At 42.3% G+C, this 22,535-nt stretch overlaps 1 protein-coding gene across 1 annotated transcript in view; it reads left to right on the top strand.

The window, feature by feature from the left end:
* brinp1 (bone morphogenetic protein/retinoic acid inducible neural-specific 1) overlaps positions 1 to 22,535 on the top strand; it is a 194,516-nt gene that overhangs the window by 153,427 nt on the left and 18,554 nt on the right. The window contains exon 5 of the mRNA XM_015942788.3: positions 2,180 to 2,285. Coding sequence (XP_015798274.1) covers positions 2,180 to 2,285 — 106 coding nt within the window. The remainder of the gene's footprint in view (positions 1 to 2,179; positions 2,286 to 22,535) is intronic.

Here is a 22,535-nt window from a genome sequence, read left to right as displayed (position 1 = left end):
TGTAAACAGTGTTAAAACTAAAATATCTAAAACTATTGCACTGTTACATAGAGCAAAATGGTAACTTGATAATAATTCCCTATATTTGTTGTATAACTCACTGATCATACCATACCTGAACTACTGCATTGAAATCTGGAGAACAACATATAAAACTTACACAAATTCCATTTACATCTTACAGAAAAAAAGCAATAAGAATAATCATAAAGGAGCAACTACAGAGATCTGTCCAATCCATTATTTATAAAATAAAAAACACTAAAATTCTATGATCTGGTGGACTACAATATTTTATGTATATTTCAAACAAAGTGTACACACCTGCAGGTTTAATCAAAAGATTTACAAAAAGACATAGCAAATGTGATTTAAAAGGACATGAATTATTTAATATATCTAGACACAGGATAATCATAAAGGAACATTGTGTGCCTATATATGGAGATAAAATGTGGAATGAATTTAAATACTGAAATCAAGAATGCAAAAACAATATTGGCTTTCAAAAAAAGAGATAAACAATGAAACGATTGTTGCAAAAATAGGGTTAAAACTCAGTCCTTGGTAGGGTATCTTACTGTTATTTTATTTGCTGGGCCTTACATGGACAAGCACCACCATGCATTGGTGATTTTTCTCAGTCCCTACATCCCCAGCAGGTCCCTGAGGTCCAGTGACCAAAGATCATTTGCTGCTGTGGCCCCCAGACTCTGGAACTCTCTCCCCCTGAGCCTGAGATCAGTGGACTCAGTGGTCTCCTTCGAAAGCAGCTGAAAACTCACCTGTTCAAGCTGGCTTTGGTGTGACCTTCATCACCACCCTCTCATTATTCTGCTCTTTTTCATCTTTTCCGGGATCCATTTATTTCCCTCTTTCCTATTAAAGATCTCTCTCCCTTTCTTTACTTTTCTAAATCACATATTTTAGTCATTTTAATCATAATTAAAAAATATTTAACATTGTTTGTTTGTTTGTTTACATATATATATATATATATATATATATAATATATATATATATATATATATATATATAAATATATACAGAGAGAGAGAGAGAGAGAGAGAGAGAGAGAGAGAGAGAGATGTTTATTTTTGGGCGGGGGGGGGGTTCAATATGACATATTGTATTAAGCTAGTGTTTTGCTCGATGTCGTTTTTCTGCCTACATGTCTTTTTAATAATGCAGTCAGAAATGAAAAGACACAGGTATATAGTTACATGGTAACCTGTATATACCATTGGTAGCAACTAACATTTCTTTAGATTTTTTTCTTTACACGTTGTTTAAAGTATATACCTAAAAAGCGAAATTTTTCATAGCTAAGACCATTCATATAATTTAAGCTAACTGTAGACAGTAGCTGTATTAATGCACTAATCATTTTCTGGTTGGACTGGTTCTTTACCGTGGTAAAATGCTCCAAGTTATTTACAATAACAAGTGTTCAAAATATGGAGGAATTAAGGCAGCATTTTCACAGTCAAATAAATTGTAGTGATGAACAAGTAGAACCCCTTGTCTATTCGCAGTTCTAGTGTTGAAAAGAATGAGCAAGCTGTTAAAAATAAACATCGCCATTATTCATTCGGAAAAGAAATGCCTTTCTTGGAACAAGTTGAACACCAGCTGCTACATTAAAACATCTGCAAGAAGGTGTATTTCAAAAAGCAATTAAGACTTTGCTTCCTTCTTTTAAGGATCGCGTTAGTGTGGTCCACACATTGCTAGTGTTGCAAAAAGTGGGGTAAATTATTAGATTATAGAACATTTTCAGAATGTATAGTAAAAACTGTACAATCAATGCTTCTTTGTCTGCTGGCCACAGGGTGTGCATTCACCTGTGTGAATGCAGCACAATTAGCACTGACAAAGGTTTAAGTCACTCAGAGAGGAAAACGATAAATAAACACATCTAATAACTGTTATATTATATGCTGACAGATGTCATAAAGAGCTGAGATGGTTAACGGCTGGGTAGTTTTGTGATCTGTCCTTTCTGTATTTAGAAAAGCACTGTAGCACCACACCACACCAGTTGTTTATGACAACAGGTATACTTCTGTGCAAGGGCTTTCTACTCGATGCACATACTAAACAAGTAAACATACGTAGAAAAAACAGACCCCCGCCTTCCTGTAATGTGGCTTTCATCTGAGTCCTAATTCTCTTGCAGGTGACAGAGACACGGACGGGGCCACTGGGTTGCAGTAGCTATGACAATCTGGACTCAGTCAGCTCGATCCTCCTGCAGAGCCCCGAGAGCAAGCTCCATCTGCAAGGTAAACAAATCAAGTACACCCACATGATTCTGCAGGATGTTGGACGCCACAAGGTAGCAGCGTGTTAAAATTAAAGGAGATCTATGGTCGCACATGAACGGGGGTGGGGGGGTGGGGGTGGTGGCTTGTGAAGAATTGAATGTCAATGCACTTTTTAATTGGTGCCGGGTATGGGATAGATTTGCTCCTCAATCTCCTCTGGGAGATTGCAGTACAATTTTCTGGTTATAGATGTCTGCTCGTGTTCTAATGTGATTGTGTTCTTAAGTCTTTCTTAAAGCTTTGATCAAAGAAGGAGCCTAAATGCAAAACAGTTCCTTCAGCTGTGCAAACTAATCAGAGCAGAAACTGGTGCTCTCCCTCCCTCTCTCTCTTCCTTTGCAGGTGCGGCACGTGTAATGAGAGTAAAAGCAGTGCTTGTCTGGCTCACTTTTGAGACACTTTTATAGTTTATAGCAGTGTGTCCAATATGTGCACCACTGTCTGTCTCGTCACACACCACACACTTTTTAATCTTCAGCACAAACAGTCCTGCCTTCAGCGTTAACAAAAGTAGCCTAGTAATTAGTCTAATAGAAGGAATTACATGGCATGATAGAAACCTAGAGGGAAAGTGTGATAAAGGGCTTTGTAACTGTGGTCAAGTGTTTTACTAAAGGTGATTGCTTCTTTGATTTATTTGTTGCACCAGAGTTATTAAAACCATCCTGAGAATCTCAGCGACTGCCTTTCAATCCACACACACACACACACACACACACACACACACACACACACACACACACGCACGCACGCACGCACGCACGCACGCACGCACACACACACACACACACACACACACACACTCACCTCTTTGGTTCTTCTCTGAAGGGATCATTACTCGCCCTTGAAAATCAGAGGCCTAAGTGGTTTGTCAAAGAGACACTTTTAGGTCCTGCATCGCCACTTACTCAAAAGCCCTCCATAGGTTTTTTGGGGGGGAAATAAGCTTCATTGTCATGCATAAAATGTATTAGCCTTGCGCTTTGAAGAATGTTTGTTACTCTACTTATAGATGACAGGCTGGAAAAAAGGTTCTTTCTTTTGCTTTTAACCAATATGGTTAAAGAGGATCTTTTCAGGTTGGCTTTTGCTCGAGGCTTTTGAGTTAGGGTGAGGTGCGTGGATGACTGCTAAGAGTTTGCCTGAAAATGTATTCTTTTGAGAGCAATTATCACTCCTGTCATCAATTAGACAGACAGCTGATGATGGAAGTTGCTGAACAATCACAGTGCTCTTCAAATTAATGACACTTCATGAAGAGGTACGGTCCATGAAGAGGTGTGCAGACACTAGAGAGCTTTTAAGGTCTATGCTGCTCAAATATATTTATAATGACTTCCAATCATTTAATTCGCCCTACAGTTCTCATTCTGTCATTAACATGGCTGTAAGTGTAGCATTTAGACCTCCTGTTATCTCTTTGTGAACCATAATCCCTTTAGATCAGCTTATTACAGAAATATGTTTAATTTTGGCCTTTGCATTCCAGATGTATTTATTACACACAGCAGTCAAAGGTTAAGGATGTGTTTAAGTTTTATGTTGTTCCAAATCCTGTTGGTTATTAGGCTGTACTGCCACGATGTGATAGTAAGTAAATTGGAGAATGGAGTTTACTGAATAGATGATCTGAGCTGTCTGACTAAAACTGGAAGCTGTGTTTGTGATTGTTGGGTCAAGGTCAACATTGCTCTTCACGGAATTCATTCACAGGAAGTAACTCCATTAAATCCTTTTTCTGATTAGAACTATATCCTTGCAAGGAGCATGACACATTATTCACCTTGGCACTTTGAACAAATGTTTCAAGATGTGTTTTCTTTAAAGGAAGAACATTTTCCTCATTAACATAGTTAGCCAAGAAGCTATATGTTAAATGTTGAGGTTAGCACCATTAACATGCTAAATGTGTCCTAGGATTTAAAGCCACATTTACTGCTGTCCTTCAATAGACGTTAGTGAGAAATTTTAAAAAAGGAAAACATTTTTGAATGGGATAAACAGAATCTCATAGAAAAACAAACAAAAAAATGTATGACCAATCGGGCATTTAAGTGAGCACATCCCAACCCAGTTCAACGTCGACAATCTATAAACATTGGTGGTGGTAATGCTAGCTGCAGATCACACTAGCCCAAGCTAGTGCTAATGCTAGCATGAGCTTCGTCTAATGTCTTTTTGTTTTGAGAGGAAAACAATAAAGAAGAATTTTGTTGTGCTCAATTTCCAGGATATTCAGGGAATGTCTAGACTTTGAATGAATAGTTAAATCCACAGCTTCATGTCCAGTTCTTGGTTCACTGGTGTGTGAAAATGCACGTGTGTTTGGTTGCAGATTCCTTGAAGGTGCTATATTAATTACAGGACATTTGTCCTCATCTTTGTTTGTCCACAAATTCACAAACCACTTTGCAGATTACTCACTTTTTTCCTCGTTAGTACACACATTAAAAATTAATTATAAAAGTCCAGTGAGTTTGGATTTGAGTGGCTGTCTCTGGGCCACTGACCTGATTGCTGCTTGATTGAAGCTAGCTTGTAGCCAAACCTTTTCTTGTTGTCCAGATAGATAATGGGATGTGTGTTGTTCTAGGACAAACATTGCATTTTGTTGTTTAATTAGGAGTACTCATTGGATGGTCCTTGTGGAGAACTCTTTCAGCTGTGGAGGGCAACGTAAAAATAAACAGCAGGAACACACTCAGCAGCAGCAGCAGCATCTATCATCAGTCCTGAGCAGCACATGACTCATTTACCCAAATGATACAGAGGTGGATCTGCTCACATTAGCTATTTACAAATAAATGTGGAATCTTCTTCGGGATGCCATCAGTGTATTTTAAAAGGTAACAAAGACACCATGCTACAGCAGATTTTAAAGCACACTATTTAATTAGTCACATCCTCAACAATCCTGTCGTACACCGCACGATAAATATCTAAAAGCAATGGGTCCCATGATACAGAGAGTCCTCTGCTGCACCTTTACTCACATGATTAAGTGTTTCCAAAAAAAGGGCTCAAGATAAATGAATGACAACTGTTCCATTAAAAGGAAACATACACAGATACATACATGGCAGCATAAAGCAACGCTTCAACAGCACGTGTGCTCAGATGTTTCGCCTTGATCGAAGTGTACTCAGGAAAATGGTTGAAATGTGTAGAAATGTGGATTCATAGTGGTCCCAGCTTGACTGATTTCTGTTCATACAAAACACAGTTAGATTCAGATTTACTGTCCCCTTCTGACTGCTCTTTACAGCCGTTGCCCAAAACTAACAGCTTTGACGGTGTCGTCCTTTTGACTGTACTGCATAAACGGTCTTTATAGACTGTCCCTGGAGAGAGATGGCATTGGCTGGGGCCTGAGCTACTCTAATAAGCCCTAGCAGCTCTCAGCACTTTTAATGAACACCCACCATGTGTCTCATTTACAAATGCCTATTGACCTTTTACCAGACAATTAGCTAAAATGCTAACTTTTGGCATTTAAACTGTGGGGAGGAGTCACATCTGTCCAGTGTGGAAGATCACAGATCACCACCGGCTTTATGCAACAGCTAAATAAGCATTTATTTGGATGCTGAAATATAATTATATTCATTTAAAAAAACGGTTTAAAAATTTCCAAGATTGCTTTAATTAAAAAGCAAGCAGAGCTCATATTAATTCAGTAATGACAAAAGTGTAACAATTACTTTTAGGATAAAAGAAAAGTTTAATAGTGCGTGCTTTTGCACAAATGCTATAAAAGCACAATAATACATGTGTTAGACATCATTTGTTTAATTTGCCTAAGAAGTTTCATTCAGGTTGTTCTCTGAGATCATATTTTCACACCTATCCTAAGAAAATCTATTAACACAGATGGGATCAATAAAAAAGATGCTGAATGACTTGAACAATAACATTTGCTTCCAGTAATTAATTTTTCAGGGATAAGTGTGTAAAATTGAATGAGTATAAGCAAATGTGTTTTATTAAGTTCTCAAAGTCAGATTTGCCAGTTACATGTGTGCAAGTGTATGACAAAGACATTAAGTAATTCCAAGTGTCTAAAACGTATAGACTTGGTCATTTTACACCTGGAGACATGGATACAGGTGAAAGTTAAGTTAATTCAGGTGACCACCAGTAAGAGTAGCACAAAACTGCAAAGACAATCATAGGGAAACTCACATACCTTGTATAGTGGAAGCACAGATCTACAAATCAAATGTGCGTGAATTTACTCTACAATCGTGTTTAGCCATTTGGTAGCTCTGCACAAACTGAAGCTGAACACAGCAAGGACAAACAATAAAGCAAGAGAAAAAAAATCCTCATAGTGTACTGCAGGTGTTTATGGATAGAAAACAAAGTCATTTTAAACTAAATAAACTGATGGAAGCTTGGTGATTAATTTCTAACTCTGCCTCACATTAATCCTTTTAGTGTCACTCCATTTAAAACAGAAAATAAGAATACCCCTGACTTTATTTGCGATCAGCAGGGTTCATACGGCTGTCTTGCTCTTGAAAGATATGGAAATTCTAAACTTCGAATTGCTATTGCAAAAGACGTAAATGTTCTTTTCAAGGATTACATTTAATATATGCAACAAGTGAGTTGAGATCTTTGAAAGGATTATTTTGAAAAGTTATGAATAAATAACTCCTTTCTTTTGTAGATAGCGCTTTTTACGACTTTAGCTGTGATAAATAAAGGTTAATTCTGATCAAACAGATAAGCTAACAGCTAGCCATATAACAGTCAGTTACAAAGTGCCTTAAAGTAGTTCCAGTCTCAGAAATTCCAGCTGTCTATGGAAATGTTTTATTATACCCTCAATGGACATGAATTTAACATGTTATGGTTATTTCTGAATGCAACCATAAGAGGTCACATGACACTCAGACTAGTCCAACCTAGTCGTAAACCCTCAACACTGACTTTGAGCTTGAGCTGATTTGAGATTCTATCCTCATGCCTATTAAGTCTACAGTAACTTAACAACTTACAGTAATGAAGAATAATTTGTTCACTGATCACACTGATTAAGTATAATATCTTTGCCACATCATCAGGTTTTGCTTTCAGCTCTGTCTTCAGACTTCCTTAAACTTTTCCCATGTCAAGCGTTAAATTGCAAAACCCTCCTTCATGAAGCTGGAAGGAATACTTTTCTTACATAAATTATATAATCCACACATTTTACATTGATCAGACTCTGTTTCCATGGTGATTGTTTATCCTGTTCATCACCACTTTGCATCCCTGGCTACCTTTGATCAAATGTGAAACAACAGAGAATATATTTCTGTCATATACTTGTGCTTTATCTGTTACATCTCACAAAAGTCTAAAAAATAATCTTCCCAGCCTCTTTTAATTGCTTATGAATTAAATAAGGGGCTGATATTAGTATGCAGAGCCCCATGAGTTACAGCACGGATGCAGTAATAGAAAACACTCTCCATTTCATTGCTCTAATTAAACTTTTAACTGTGTCTTTTTTTTCCTTTGCTGGCTTTATTATTTTTTCATCCCCAGCGTCAGCATTCATCTACCTCGAGGCATACACATGACTGTAAAATTGCGCTAGAAAATAAACACAAGAAACTGATTACAAACCTATGATCAAACTTTTTTTATTTCCCCTTTCTCTGATTTGTCGAGGTGGGATTAGAAAAGCCTGAGACAGCAGTTTAAATTACAACAGCCAAGAAATGAGCCATCTACTGAATGTAGTTGTCACATTTGTTTTCTAAACAGTCTTTTCTTAAATCACTACTTCTTTTTTTTAAGCAGGAACATTTTCCCTTCATTGTTGCCCCTGTGGTCTCCTTTTCTCGTGAGTCGTGGTGCTGCGAGCCGCTGATAACACACTGCGGATATGACACTCCCTGGATATTCCCTTTGCTTTCACTTAGATTTAGATTAGAGTGTCGTAGTGGTTTCTGACATCAAGGGAGCTACCTATCAAAGCCTAAAGCCCCCCCCCCCCCCCCATCCCATTCCATTCCCCTCTGCATTTAGTTTCCTTTCAACCACCACCTGAATTAAAATTCATACACCTCATCATTTATTGTGCTTTTATCAATCCAAACATGAACCACTTCCTCTAGAGGTTTTAGTGTTACATTTTGGGATGATCACACTATTTATGTGTCATGTTACGCCTTAAAAAGCAATTGCAATTCAACCACAACACACATGTTCTTAAATTCCACAAATAAATATTCACACTATATAGTTAGCCTTTAAATTCTTTCCAGCACAGTTTCTGTACGAACTCTGGTTTCTTTTTTGTCTTGGGTTCTAACTAAATGAAAGATCTATCTGGCTTTACTGCATTTGGGAATTAGATAAACTTTAAGTCTACGGCATTAATTGTTCTTTATTTGTTTGTCCTTTCTCCAGGCTAAAGCTTAGAAACCTGATGATATTGCATTTGGCTGGATTCTCACTCTCAGCCTCCCCTGAGACCCAGAAGTAAAAATAGCTTATTGGAGACTGAGAATTAAATGAGAAGAGGGTATTAGTGCATAGTTTAATGCTCAGGATTTTCACAGTTTACTTAAACTCTTTTTAACAAAGTATTAATCAGGTGCTAAAGAAAATTTGTATTAATGCATCAATGGGCCAATTTCTCACTTTTATTAAATCAGTATCCAACAAAAACTGGGCATTTATATGTGAACTGAATCAGAAGGGTTTTACTGTGTATTTATGAACGAGAATCACAACATTAGGAAGTTGCTTCGGAACTTGGTGCAAGAAAAAATAAGTGATCAGCAAAAATTAGATTTAAGAAATAAACACAATGAACTAATAATAGGCAATAATTATAGAAGTGGCTACTAAATACAAGTCAGTGTGGGTACTAGTCAGTTCAGGTGCAAACACAACAGGGTGTGGTGACTGGAGTATTTAATGTATAAATACATTTAAAGCCAGATTTAATAGACTAAATATGTACTGAACATAAGTAGTTCTATTTTGGGTTTATATCATCATCACCATTATTATTTATATAGCACTTTCAATGATCCAGGTGGTACACCAAGTGCTGAGCACTGCACAGATAAAAATGTTTCCAATAAAAAAAATTACAACAATTCAATAAAAGTAAATAATATAGCAGCAATCAGTTAAACCAACCAACTGACACTTCTAAAACAAAAGCATGAAGTGGACACACTGTTTATTGTGCAGTCTGCATAAAAGCAAGTTTGTATAAATACGTTTTCAGCTTGCCTTTAAACATCTCGACCATAAGAGCCAAAGCATTCAGTCCCTCTTGCAATTTCTTTTTTGTTGTCGGAATGACCAACATATGTAGATTTGACGAAAGGTATGAGCAAGAATGCTCGTCCGAGCGTAGCAGCTGTATATGCACTCAGTCAAAGAATAGATTAAAGCCCCTAAAACCTCCACACAAGTCATCACTCTGCAAGGACCTTATCACCTCCAATATCACTGTCATAAATTAGCACCAAAACAAAAGCAAAGTAATTTGCTCCTTTCAATATCCATTGCATGTTTTTCTCTTTCTTCAGTTTCCTCAAGAGCCTATCTTGGAAGAGCCACGAGGCTATCTTGGAAGATTTATGAATACGTTAGAATAGCCTGAGCCAACAGTTTTCAAAGTGGGGAAGCGAAAATAAATTAAACTGGCCCTGGTGAGTCATGCGAAGAGTGATGAATTAGATACTCATTGCTCCGTTTCTCAGCACGTCTTTTATTTATTTATTTATTTATTTTGGTCTGAGTGAAAACTGCTGTAAACAGTATGGAAAAGGACAACAAACATTCAAGTCAATTAAATCTTTTTTTCATGATGGACTTGTTAAAAATGTGATTGAGGCTGAAGTATCAGCAAACAGAATGTTGTTGGATAGCAGGGAATTATTTACTGACGACACAATGTTTGATGCAAAACACTGAAAGCAAATATTGGATAGAAAAAGAGGTAAACATGCGGAGGCATTTTCATCAACTCTGTTTTCCGTGATTTAATAAATATGCTCTGCCTCTTTTCTTGAAGCGTTGACCATTGACTTAAAAAAGGCAAAATAATTTGTTTTGTTATTATTTGAAATTGCATTTTATCACAGCTGAGTATTGAACCAATTCCCAGTAAATGTTCTGCATCAAAGGTAAAAACATCTCTTTAGTCCAAAGAGCCAGATAACACCAGATGATTTTCAAGATGGATGGTTTCCTCCATTTTAAAACATTAGTCCGATGCTGTGCAGACCTGATGAAATATTTTCATGTTGACCTGCGGGTCAGCGTTCAATTGGAAATGGTCAATCAACAGTGAGTTTCCATTTGAGCCAGCATGACCATTAATCACCTTTTTCCATGCTGCTAGCTGCAGGCTGCCATTTCTCCAAATGTCACGGTTTTCCACACTGTGCTTTTTACTTAATCTGGCAGCCATGATCAGTTTCTTTAATTGATTGGGAAGTTCTTTACTTTTATCTTCCTTTATATTCAAAAGGGTCCTTGCAGCAATAGAAGCAAATAATTCAGCTGAAAGTTTTTGATTTCTACCCCAAAAAAATAAATAAATAAATGAAACTAAATAAACTACAACCCAGTTCAAACTACTACAACGTTAGTGTATTTTAAAATAATTTTCCTTTACAGGGAAAATGAAATACCACCCAGCCCTCATTGCCCCGTGTGATCAGAGTTTTCTACTTGCAACTTCAGAGATACAGGTCTGGTCTGTTGGACATATAAAAGGGAACTGACATACCTGTTGCTGCAGTCTTGTTCCAGCATGTTTCCTACATAAATCAGGAACACAGCTGGTTTGGTTATTTCAGTGATGAGTCACTCCTGTAGACACCACTGAAGGCTGGAGAGACATTTCAGTTGTTAGAATACTGTGTTAAAAAGACTAACACACAGCGAGGAGAGTTTTGATTCTACAAAACAGAGAGTAGGGGGTGCTAAGAGCAAGCCAAAACTGCCTAGTCTCCCTTTGATGTGCAAGAATAGAAAAATTAAACACTGTTTGTTTCCATCAAAGTGGAAATAATAACAATGTTTCAGTGTTTAGGGCTGTTTGATTTGTTTTCAGTGATAAATCTTAGGCCTTTTGATCTCAGATGTGTGTAAAGCACATAGTGACACTTTGAGGGCAGTTGTGTCTTTTTTAGCTGAAATGGAAATGTCAGAGCCTGTCATATGTCTCTCCTCCCCCTCTCTGGGGTCCTTGTAAAACATGTGATTTCTACGAGAGCTCAGAAAGGCTGTGCATTTGTGTGTGTATGGCTCTTATCTGTGTGTGTGTGTGTGTGTGTGTGTGTGTGTGTGTGTGTGTGTGTGTGTGTGTGTGTATGTGTGTGTGTGTGTGCCTATTGTGTGAAACAAGTACAATGTCTTGCCAGCCAATGCCTAATACTACTGCTGTGCAGAGACACATGGCAGCACATGATGGAACAGCTTGAAGAGTGAATGAGCAGCCAACAGCAAACACTTCTAAAAAATTAACATGTTTTGTAATATGACTAATATAATTTTAAATCCTGTTTTGCAAATTTCAAAGTAAAATAACTGCATTCAACTTGCATGGACTCACACTTTAAATGTAGCATTGTTGAGGGAAAAAAAGAGTTAGTGGATTTATCCCCTACTGTGATGCTTCCCAGTGGAAAATAAGAAAAGTAATCATTAACCTGTTTGCTGTGATCCAGTGTGTTTCTTCCTTCCTTATGCGTAAAACTTTTCAGCACCATGGAGAGCGTGCATGCCTTTCACAATTCCTTCCCTTCACTTATTCCAACGTGCAATTTCAGCATTATTTTTCCTCTATAAAGCGGAAACAGCAAACTCTGAATGCCAAGACCATTTTTGTACATAATTTATGATTTTGCAGTGATTGCCACACCTGCATGCTGAACACAAGAATAGGTCAGTTTCAGAGAGGCTAAAGCTTCATCAAGATTGGGTTGATAATGACCAGGGCTTTACAGAGAGATTTTAAATGACAGGTGCCACATGTTACGCATGAAGCATCAATGTAATTTACACCTTGAGCTGCTGAATTATTTCAGAGCAGGTTTAAACAAAATTTATATACTGAATTAAAGGACCTGTATCATACTGTCTTACACCTTCCAGAGCAATGATAGGCAAGCTGTATGATGAAATATTACTGTATACTCTATTGAGATGTTATTCTTTATTGACTATGTTATTTTAAGATTTGCATTAATAATCCCCAAGGGGGGAATTGAGTTGCCATGGACTTGTAAAAACAACCCCAGGCAGACCAAAAAAAAAAAAGACATTCTGTTTTGGCCTCATGCATGAAGCTAAAAAAAATTTTTATGAGAAGAAACAAGATAACTAGCCTGTCCAGTCATGCTGATGCTTCCGTAAAATTAACAAGCTTTCGAGGAACATTGGCTCAAACCCGGAGCTCAGGGATGGAATGCATCGCTCTGTGAATGCACAAACTCATATAATTGTCGAGATGAGTCGTACGCTTGGAACTTTGGCTGAGATTCAGGCTCTGGCACAGAAGGTGGATTCCATCAAGGAGAGAGTTGACGGATCAGCACAGATTGGGATAGATTCATTACGCCGTTATTGGATCTAGAGGGGTTGAAGACCAACAGAACTCTAAGGCAGAGAGGAAAATATCTCTGTCTGTCCCCAAAACAATTCTTATCTGAATCTGGTGCCCTTGGAGCCTGTGAGGCTGAAGTGAAAACTCCCCTCAGAAGAAATGTGGAATGCTGCCGTCACTGTGGAAACAGGACCTTTCATGGAGGTAAAGTCAAAGAGTCGGAGTACCCGGCCCAGAGGGTTACCACCCTGGAGCCAGGCCTGGTGTTGTGGCCGATGAGCGAGTGCCTGGTGGCCGGGCTTTTGCCCATGGAGCCCGGCCGGGCCCAGCCCGAACTGGATCCATGGGCTCATCCAACTGTGGACCCACCACCCGCAGAAGGAACATGAAGGGTCCGGTGCAATGTGGATCGGGTGGCAGACCAAGGCGGGAGCCTTGACGGTCCGATCCCGGGACAAGAAAACTGTTTTTTGGGACATAGAACATCACCTTGCTGGCGGGGAAGGAGCAGGAGCTTGTGACAGAGGTTGAGCGGTACCGGCTAGATATAGCCGGACTCACCTCGACACATAGCATTGGCTCTGGAACCCAAGTCCTTGAGAGGGGTTGGACACTCTCCTTTGCTGGAGTTGCTCCGGGTGAGAGGCAGAGGGTTGGGGTTGACTTTTTGTTAGCCCCAAGCCTCTCTGCCTGTGTGTTGGGGTTTACCCCGGGGGATGAGAGTGTAGCTTCCCTGCGCCTTCGGGTTGGGGAACGGGTCCTGACTGCTGTTTGTGCTTATGGGCCAAATATCCGTTCAGACTACACACCCTTTTTGGAGTTCCTGGGACGAGTGCTAGATAGTGCTCCATCAGGGGACTCCATTGTCCTGCTGGGGGACTTCAATGCTCACGTGGGCAATGACAGCTTGACCTGGAGGGGTGTGATTGGGAGGAACGGCCCGTCTGATCTGAACTTGAGTGGTGTTTCTTTATTGGACTTCTGTGCAAGCCGCAGTTTGGCCATAACGAACACCATGTTCGAACATAAGGATGCCCATTGGTACACTTGGTACCAGGGCAGCCTAGGTGGCAGGTGGGTGATAGACTTTGTAGTCGTATCATCTGACCTGCGGCCGTATGTTTTGGACACCCGAGTGAAGAGAGGAGCGGTGCTGTCAACTGGTCACCACCTGGTGGAGAGTTGGATCAGATGGCAGGGTAAGATGCCGCATAGACCTGGTAGACCCAAACGCATAGTGAGGGTCTGCTGGGAACGCCTGACAGAAGAAACTGTTAAGACGGTCTTCAACTCCCACCTCTGGCAGAGCTTTGACCGCGTCCTGAGAGCAGTGGGTGACATTGACTCTGAGTGGACCTTGTTCCACTCTGCGATTGTTGAGGTGGCTGTTGCTAGCTGTGGTCGCAAGGTGGCCGGTGCCAGTCGTGGTGTCAACCCCCGTACCCGCTGGTGGACACCAGAGGTTCGGGGAGCCATGAGGCTGAAGAAGGAGGCCTACAGGGCGTGGCTGGTCTGTGGGTCTCCGGAGGCAGCAGACAGGTACCGGATAGCCAAGTGGGGTACAGCAGTGACAGTTGCCGAGGCAAAATCTCGGGCGTGGGAGGAGTTTGGTGAGGCCATGGAGAAAGACTATCAATTGGCTCCAAAGAGGTTCTGGCAAACTGTCTGGCGCCTCATGAGAGGAAGGCAGCAACTCGCTCACACTGTTTACAGTGGGGGTGGGGAGCTGCTGACGTCAACTGGGGCTATAGTCGGACAGTGGAAGGAATACTTTGAGGAGCTCCTCAATCCCACCTATGCATATTCCGAGGAGGAACCAGAGCCGGGAGACCTGGGGATGGACTGTCCAATCTCGGGGGCAGAAGTTGCTGAGGTAGTCAAAGAACTACACAGCGGCGGAGCCCCGGGGGTGGATGAGGTTAGTCCTGGGTATCTCAAGGCAATGGATGTTGTAGGGCTGTCATGGTTGACACGTCTCTGCAACATTGCGTGGTCATTGGGGGCAGTTCCTGTGGTGTGGCAGACCGGGGTGGTGGTCCCCATCTTTAAGAAGGGTGACCTGAGGGTGTGTTCCAACTATAGGGGGATCACACTCCTCAGCCTCCCTGGAAAGGTCTACTCCAAGGTACTGGAGAGGAGGGTCCGATCGATAGTTGAATCTCAGATTGAGAAGGAGCAATGTGGTTTTCGTCCTGGCTGTGGAACTGTGGACCATCTCTATACCTTGCAAGGGTGATGGAGGGGGCATGGGAGTTTTCCCAACCAATCCATATGTGTTTTGTGGATTTGGAGAAGGCTTATGACTTTGTCCCCAGGGGCACCTTGTGGGGGACGCTCCAGGAGTATGGGGTGGGTGGCTTTCTGTTAATTCCATTCAGTCATTTTACCAGAGGAGCGTGAGTTTGGTCCGCATAGCCGGTAGTAAGTCGGACCTGTTCCCGGTGAGGGTTGGACTCCGCCAGGGCAGCCCTTTGTCACCGGTTCTGTTCATTACCTTTATGGACAGAATTTCTAGGCACAGCCGTGGTGTGGAGTGTGTCGAGTTTGGTGGCAGGAGAATCTTGTCTCTGCTTTTTGTGGATGATGTGGTCCTCCTAGGTTCATCCAGCTCTGACCTTCAGCTCTTGCTGGGTAGGTTTGCGGCCGAGTGTGAAGCAGCTGGGATGAGGATCAGCACCTCCAAATCTGAGACCATGGTTCTCAACCGGAAAAGGGTGGCTTGCCAACACCGGGCCGTGGGAGAGGTCCTACCTCAAGTGGAGGAGTTTAAGTATCTCGGGGTCTTGTTCACGAGTGAGGGTAGGAGGGATCGGGAGATCGACAGGCAGATTGGTTCGGCATCTGCAGTGATGCGGACGCTGAGCCGAACTGTCGTGGCAAAGAGGGAGCTGAGCCAGAAAGCCAGGCTCTCGATTTACTGGTCGATCTACATCCCAATCCTCACCTATGGTCATGAGCTTTGGGTAATGACTGAAAGAACGAGATTGCAGATACAAGCGGCCAAAATGAGTTTCCTCCGTAGGGTGGACGGGCTCAGCCTTAGAGATAGGGTGAGGAGCTTGGACATTTGGGAGGGACTCGGAGTAGAACCACTGGTCCTCCGGATCGAAAGGAGCCAGTTGAGGTGGTTTGGCCATCTGGTCAGGATGCCTCCTGGACGCCTCCCCGGGGAGGTGTTTTGGGCATGTCCTGCCGGCAGGAGGCACCCGGGTCAACCCAGGACACGTTGGAGAGGTTACATCTCCAATCTTTTCAGGGAACGCCTTGGGGTCCTGTCGAAGAAGCTGGTGGAGAAAGCCGGGGAGAGGACAGTCTGGAGCTCCCTAGTTGGGATGCTGCCCCCGCGACCCGGACCCGGATAAGCGGAGGAAGACGAAGACGACGACGACTATGGAAACTCTTTCTCCATATCCCAGCCTGGGCGGGACTGTGACCGGTGAAGGCCGTGGAACCGTATCTAGGAGTTAATGTGCTGTCTACCCCATTATCTCCATCCCCTGTCCAAACAGAGGTGATGAGCGCTGCCCCATGTGGCTGCAGGCACTGAAGTGAGGAGATGCCCGACCCTACCTCCCCATCTAGTGGACACTTATGTTGTCTAATGTCTGAAGTCTGTGTTGCATTTCTCTCTGAGGTGTTTTTTCGCATAGCAAAGCTACCCTTTCTGTTGAGGTTAACTCTGAAGTTTCATTTTTTTTACCTCCCCTGACTCTATCCTCATATAAACCCTCATGATCTATTACGGTAGCGCGACTCATGTTGCGAATGACCACAGTCACCAATCCTTGTCATGTATGTATCTATGTCTGATCTCAGAATTGTGTGTACTGAAACTCTAATTTCCCTCTTGGAATAATAAAGTATTTTTGAATAGAATTGAACTAAATTATGGGAAGCAAAGTGCCTGGTAATGCCCCCATTCAAATAACCCCACCCCTTTACATGTTTAACTGAGTCAGTCAGCGCTGAGCAGCGTTCATCACACACTGTGATGCTCAGTGTCTCATAAACAGTGAAGATAGCATCTTAAGCGGAGTTTGCTGTGGCTCTTCCTCATTTCTAAATGACTGACGCGTCTTTAAAACCACAACAAAAAGATCACTAAAAGCCTTTCTTCTAAAGAAAGATGTTTGTGCCGCCAGGTCCAGATGCCACCTTTAACTACATCTACAAAACTAAAGTGTTGCGTGATACAGTCATCATTTCCGCCTCTTATCTGACTGGCTATGTTTGAGCTGGCTAGTGTCGTACCACATGGTGCCCTCTGCCAGTGAGCATCCAGACTCGTACTCTGTTTCGAATAGACAGGATGAGTCTGGCTGGCCAGGCTACAAAATAACATTGTCAAAAGCTCCAAAAACAAACAAAGAAAACAATCTTTTGTATAGTGACTCAAAATAAAAATCATGAGGCACTTCACAAATACAAAAAACGTTTAAATATAAAAAAGATTCTAAACAATTATTCAAAAATATGTTTTAAACAACCCAAAAAATTGTGATTAAAAAAAGAAAAGAAAAGAAAAGAAAATGGAGAGAGAAAATATATAGAAAGGAGGGAACTCAATGGATCCTGGGAAAGACGGAATAGGTAGGAAGAGCAGAATAAGGAGAGGGTGGTGATGAAGGTCACGCAAAAGCCAGCCTGAACAGGTGAGTTTTCAGCTGCAGACATAGGACCTTTATAATGTGACTCCATCCTTTCAGTTGACCAATGACCTTCAACTGTTCCCATAACTGTTAACAAATCCATCCATCTGTTTATTTGAGCAACATAAACAAACATCCATTAACCCTCTGTCAGAATTTTGTTTTGTGCCATTTGAAAATATTCTTTGTTGTGACATCACATTAGCATAGACCATCTAAAGGCTCAGGAATCCTTTGCAGGTGTTCTGGATGTGGCAGTGGCACAGGAGTTGAGTGCTCACCCCGTAATCTGATGGTTGTAAGTTCGAGCCCCGCTCGGTCTGTTGCTGTCGTTGTGTCTTTGGGCAAGACACTTAACCCACAGTACCTGCTGGTGGTGGTCGGAGGGACCTGTGACGCCTGTGTATGGCAGACTTGCCTCTGTGCGTGGTTGGTGGGACCTGTGACACCTGTGTATGGCAGACTTGCCTCTGTGCGTGTGCCTCAGGGCAGCTGTGTAGCTCATCACCACCAGGGGGTGAATCTGTGTGTGAATGGCTGATTATGTTGTAAAGTGAATTGAGGGGGTTCCAAGACTCAAAGGTGCTATATCAAATACAGGCCATTTACTGTTTACATTTTGAATGCAGGGTTTTCATAAGCTGTATGCCATAATCATCACAATTATAACAAATAAAGGCTTGACATATCTGGTTTTGCATGTAATGAATCTAACTCATTAGTTTCACCTTTTAAACTCTCTCTCTCTCTCTCTCTCTCTCTCTCTCTCTCTCTCTCTCTCTCTCTCTCTCTCTCTCTCTATGTATGTACGCATGTTTCCATAGAAAATGAAAGTTTCTTAGTTAACCCAAACACAATTGTATTAAGTTGTGTTGCTGTTGCATGCAAAGAAAACAGATGTGCCTCTATTGGGTTGCTTTTTGAAACATTCTTTCTTCACGAACAAAGTTACTTCAAAACTAAACAGTGCATTTTTTTAAGAAGATGGGAAAAACAAAACTGTTCAGACATCAAAGGAGAGTCGAGATGAAGACAGGGAGCCAATTGTCCAAAACCATTACTTCCACACATAAATCCTCAAATAAACTCAATTTAATGAGAGATAAAAAAAACTGTTATTGCATCATATGAGTCAACAGTCATGTTTGACAACACCGGCTCATGCTTCCTTGAGTGCTTAGAGCACTTATGATAATCTCTGATAATCTACTCAGCGCAGACACATCAGCATATTATCTGGATGAATGCTAAGCACAGCTCTCTCAGAACTTTAAAAAATGCTAACATATTCTGAGAGCTGAGAATTGCTCCAGTGGAACATGTTATCCTCTGTCAGGCCCAACACACCCACACTGTTAGACACCTAAATCGCTTTATGCAAAGAAATTAAAAGTGGATAAATAGCTACTTCAGCTGCACATCTACTCTGGTAGTTGGAGAAAATAAGTACGTGTTAAATCGGCAGACACAGCAAGTTTTTAAACAATGTGCTCCTATTTTGCATTAGGAAAAAAGAGAGAGAAAATGGGATCAGCAGGAAAGGCTGGGCAGCCATGGATTTAGGGAGGGAAACAGACCGTCCTCCTCTTCTGTTCAGAGGAATTTTTGTATCATAGCAGCAACGATAACCTCCAGTAGTAATTTAAAGCCCCCATTGAGGTAATGCACTTTATTGCACCAGTGGATTAAGTAATGATTATTTTGTGAAATTGCAGCCACACAATGGTCAATTAATCTTTAATGAAACTGTAACTTATGAGGCGGAGCATGGCATTCCAATAAGCAGGCTACTGCTTGCCAAGGCAGTTACAAGTCTCAGTTGTGGTCTTCGCCCTCTATCTATCACCATGCAAAAAATAAAAATGAAAATAATAATAATCTCATGAAAGCAGCATAAAGGAAAGGCACAGTTGCAAAGCCTCTGCTTTTAGCATTCATAGGATGTTTGAGGGCTTGTATTTATCCAACTATCTGGGTGAAATGTTTTAGCCTGTGATGCACGCGGCATGATTATGTGCCATTTTGCTGTGCTATTTATTTAGGCCAAACCAAGCTTGGGGATCGAGGGGACAGTATTTGCACTGACAGAGCATGAAGTTTATCAAATAGCTGCACTGGTGTTGCAATATGCACCTTTGATTTCATCATCTCTTAAAAAATGGTGAGTGTAACTCCCCACTCTGATAGCCACACACCACCTTCAGAGCCGTATAAACTAGCTTTACGACACAATCACTTTCAATATAGTCACGTTATTGCTCCATCCCAGAAAAGCTCCGTAAAGATAAATGTTTTTATATCTGATTAGTTTCTCTGTGTGTTTTTGAGCCTGAGGAGGGAGGGCCTCCTATTTGACAATATCTGACACCGTGCTAACCAATGTCGATGCATTCACTTTTTATTGCATGACATCATTTGTGCGCTGAAGTGGGAGGACCAAACGAGACCTGAACATGTCCAAGGCAGATGAGAGCAAGAGTAGCGAAAGGGACGAGGAACGGAGGGGAGAGTGATTGATGGAGTGAATGAGAGCCAAAGGATGATGGGGTGGAGTTAAGGGGCATGCAGTTGTGTGCGGTGGGAGTAGCAGTGAGTGTAATGAAGTAAGACAGTAGAAGATGTATACAGGGACAGAGGAAAAGGTGGAGAGAGGTGCAAAGAGAGGGTGGAAAACTAGAGTTTCAGCTGCAGTAACACACTGATAGGAAGAAGAAAGGAGAAGATACATACACGTTGATATTACGGCTTATACTTAGATGGAAATGGGTAGATGAGAGGTGGTGGTGTTGGCCCGGGGGGGGGGGGGGGGGGGCACTCAGTGTTATTGTGCAGGCGGCCGCTGGCACCAGCACTGTCAGGGAGCAGCGTTGATCCGTGAACTTGCCATCTGGATTTTTCCCACAAATCACATTAAAGTTTCAAGCCTAGGAATACATCAAGCTAAATGAATATTGGATCCAGACAGGCCTGATGGAGAAAAAGCCCCGGGCAAACCAGAGTCTTTTGTGGTCAGACGTGATCTATCCATCCTCTTTTACTCGCTCCATCCCGCCTTCCTTCTGTTCCCTTCCCCACTGATTGACAGGTCTTCTGATAAGCACTGGAGATGAACAGAACAAAATATTATGCAAAAAACAAACGTTTTTTTTAATTTTTTTTGTTCTGCTTATAACCGACAAATTATTCTAGATCTGGAAATGTATCGATTAAACACAAAAGAAGGTTCTGTGAGTAACCAAGACACCAGGCTGCCATCTTGATGATGTCTGTGGAGGTAGTGCTATGCCTCAGATCCAAATCATTAAAGCTTTCATCTGTTTCTAAATTACCCACAGTTATGCTTAGCATTTGTTGTGGGTGAAATAAGGAGGATTAATTGCTGCATGCAAATGCATAATGAGATACCATTTGACTCCATGACAACACCCTGAAAGTGATTCATGTGTACAGTATGAAATTATATGCTTACGTTCCCATCCTTTTTGGCTGCATTATGTTGACTTTGCATTAACGGATTCCGTCTTTCACCCAAAGGTGAAAATAATATGTGAGCGAGGTGTCACAGTCAGACCTAGTGACGATCAGCCAGATCCAACAACAGTCAAACACAGAGAACGTTTTAAAGAGTTTATTTAAGGACTTGTTAAAACAATCAGGACCAGTTGGAGTCAGTTCCGGATGGCGTGGCCTTCTGAAAACAGCAGCGGTGCTCAGCGGTGAGGGATGCCGATGAAGGTGAGTACTCGGATTCAGGCTGGAACTGAGGCAATAGACGGGTTCCATGGTCAGACAGACTGAGGCTGGGCAACAGGCAAGTAGACTGGCTCTGTGGTCAGGCAGGCAGAGGTCAGTAACGAGCAGGCAGGCAGACAGGTTCTGTGGTCAGGCAGGCAGAGGTCAGTAACGAACAGCAGGCAGACAGGTTCCGTGGTCAGGCAGGCAGAGGTCAGTAATAAACAGGCAGGCAGACAGGTTCAAATGCTCGAAGGACTGTGACAGGGCAGCAGACGATCTCGCACTGAGCAGCAGAAGCCAGGTGCTTAAATAGGGAGCAGCACTGGTGGAATTAATCAGCTATTTTACTGCTGCTGCAGGGAGACAGGAAAACACAGAGATCAGGGCCTGATCATGACATGGCACCCCCCTCAACGGGATGCTCCAGATGACCATCCGGGCTGATCGGGGTGAAGACGATGAAACTCCCTGATCAAAGCCCTATCCAGGATCCTGGAGGACGGGACCCAGGACCGCTCCTCCGGGCCATAGCCCCTCCAGTCCACCAGGTACTGGAGCCCCCACCCCACCTCCTGGAACAGAGCAGACAACGCACAGTGAAGGCAGGAGCCCCATCAATGAGACAGGCGGGAGGAGGGGGTCTGGAAGGCGGGCACAACCTGGACGAGACAACGAGCTACAGATGAGAGATGTGGAAGGAAGGGTGTACCTTCAAAGCCGAGGGCAGACGGAGCCGGACAGCCGCCGGATTGATGATCTTGGTGATGGGAAACGGACCAAAGATCCTGGGAGCAAGCTTCTTGCTGGCCACCTTGAGGGGCAGATCCTTGGCGGCCAGCCAAACCATCTGTCCAACCAGGTATCTGGGACCCTGGGTACGTCTGTGGTTGGCATTACGGATGTAGGCGGCCAAGGTTTTACAGAGAGCCACCCTAGCTTGTCGCCACATTCTCAGGCAGCGTCGTGCTGAGACGTGAGCTGCAGGGACCTGGGCATCCCTCTGATGAAGCGAGAAGACAGGAGGTTGAAAGCCATAGACCACATGGAAGGGGGACATACCTGTGGCACTGGACGGTAACCTGTTGATGGCAAGTTCCACCCAGGGTAAGTTCTGTGACCATCTGTGAGGATCATCCATGCAGAGGATTTGTAGCTTGGTCTCCACCTCCTGGTTCATGCGTTCGGTCTGACCATCTGTCTGGGGATGAAATCCTGAGGACCAGCTGACATCAATGCCCAATAGCAAACTGA

This window comes from Nothobranchius furzeri, chromosome 6, assembly GCF_043380555.1.
Source record: "Nothobranchius furzeri strain GRZ-AD chromosome 6, NfurGRZ-RIMD1, whole genome shotgun sequence".
NCBI classification, from domain to species: domain Eukaryota; kingdom Metazoa; phylum Chordata; class Actinopteri; order Cyprinodontiformes; family Nothobranchiidae; genus Nothobranchius; species Nothobranchius furzeri.
The sequence above is the reverse complement of the archived record's forward strand: the minus strand, read 5'-3'. Positions and strand labels throughout refer to the sequence as shown.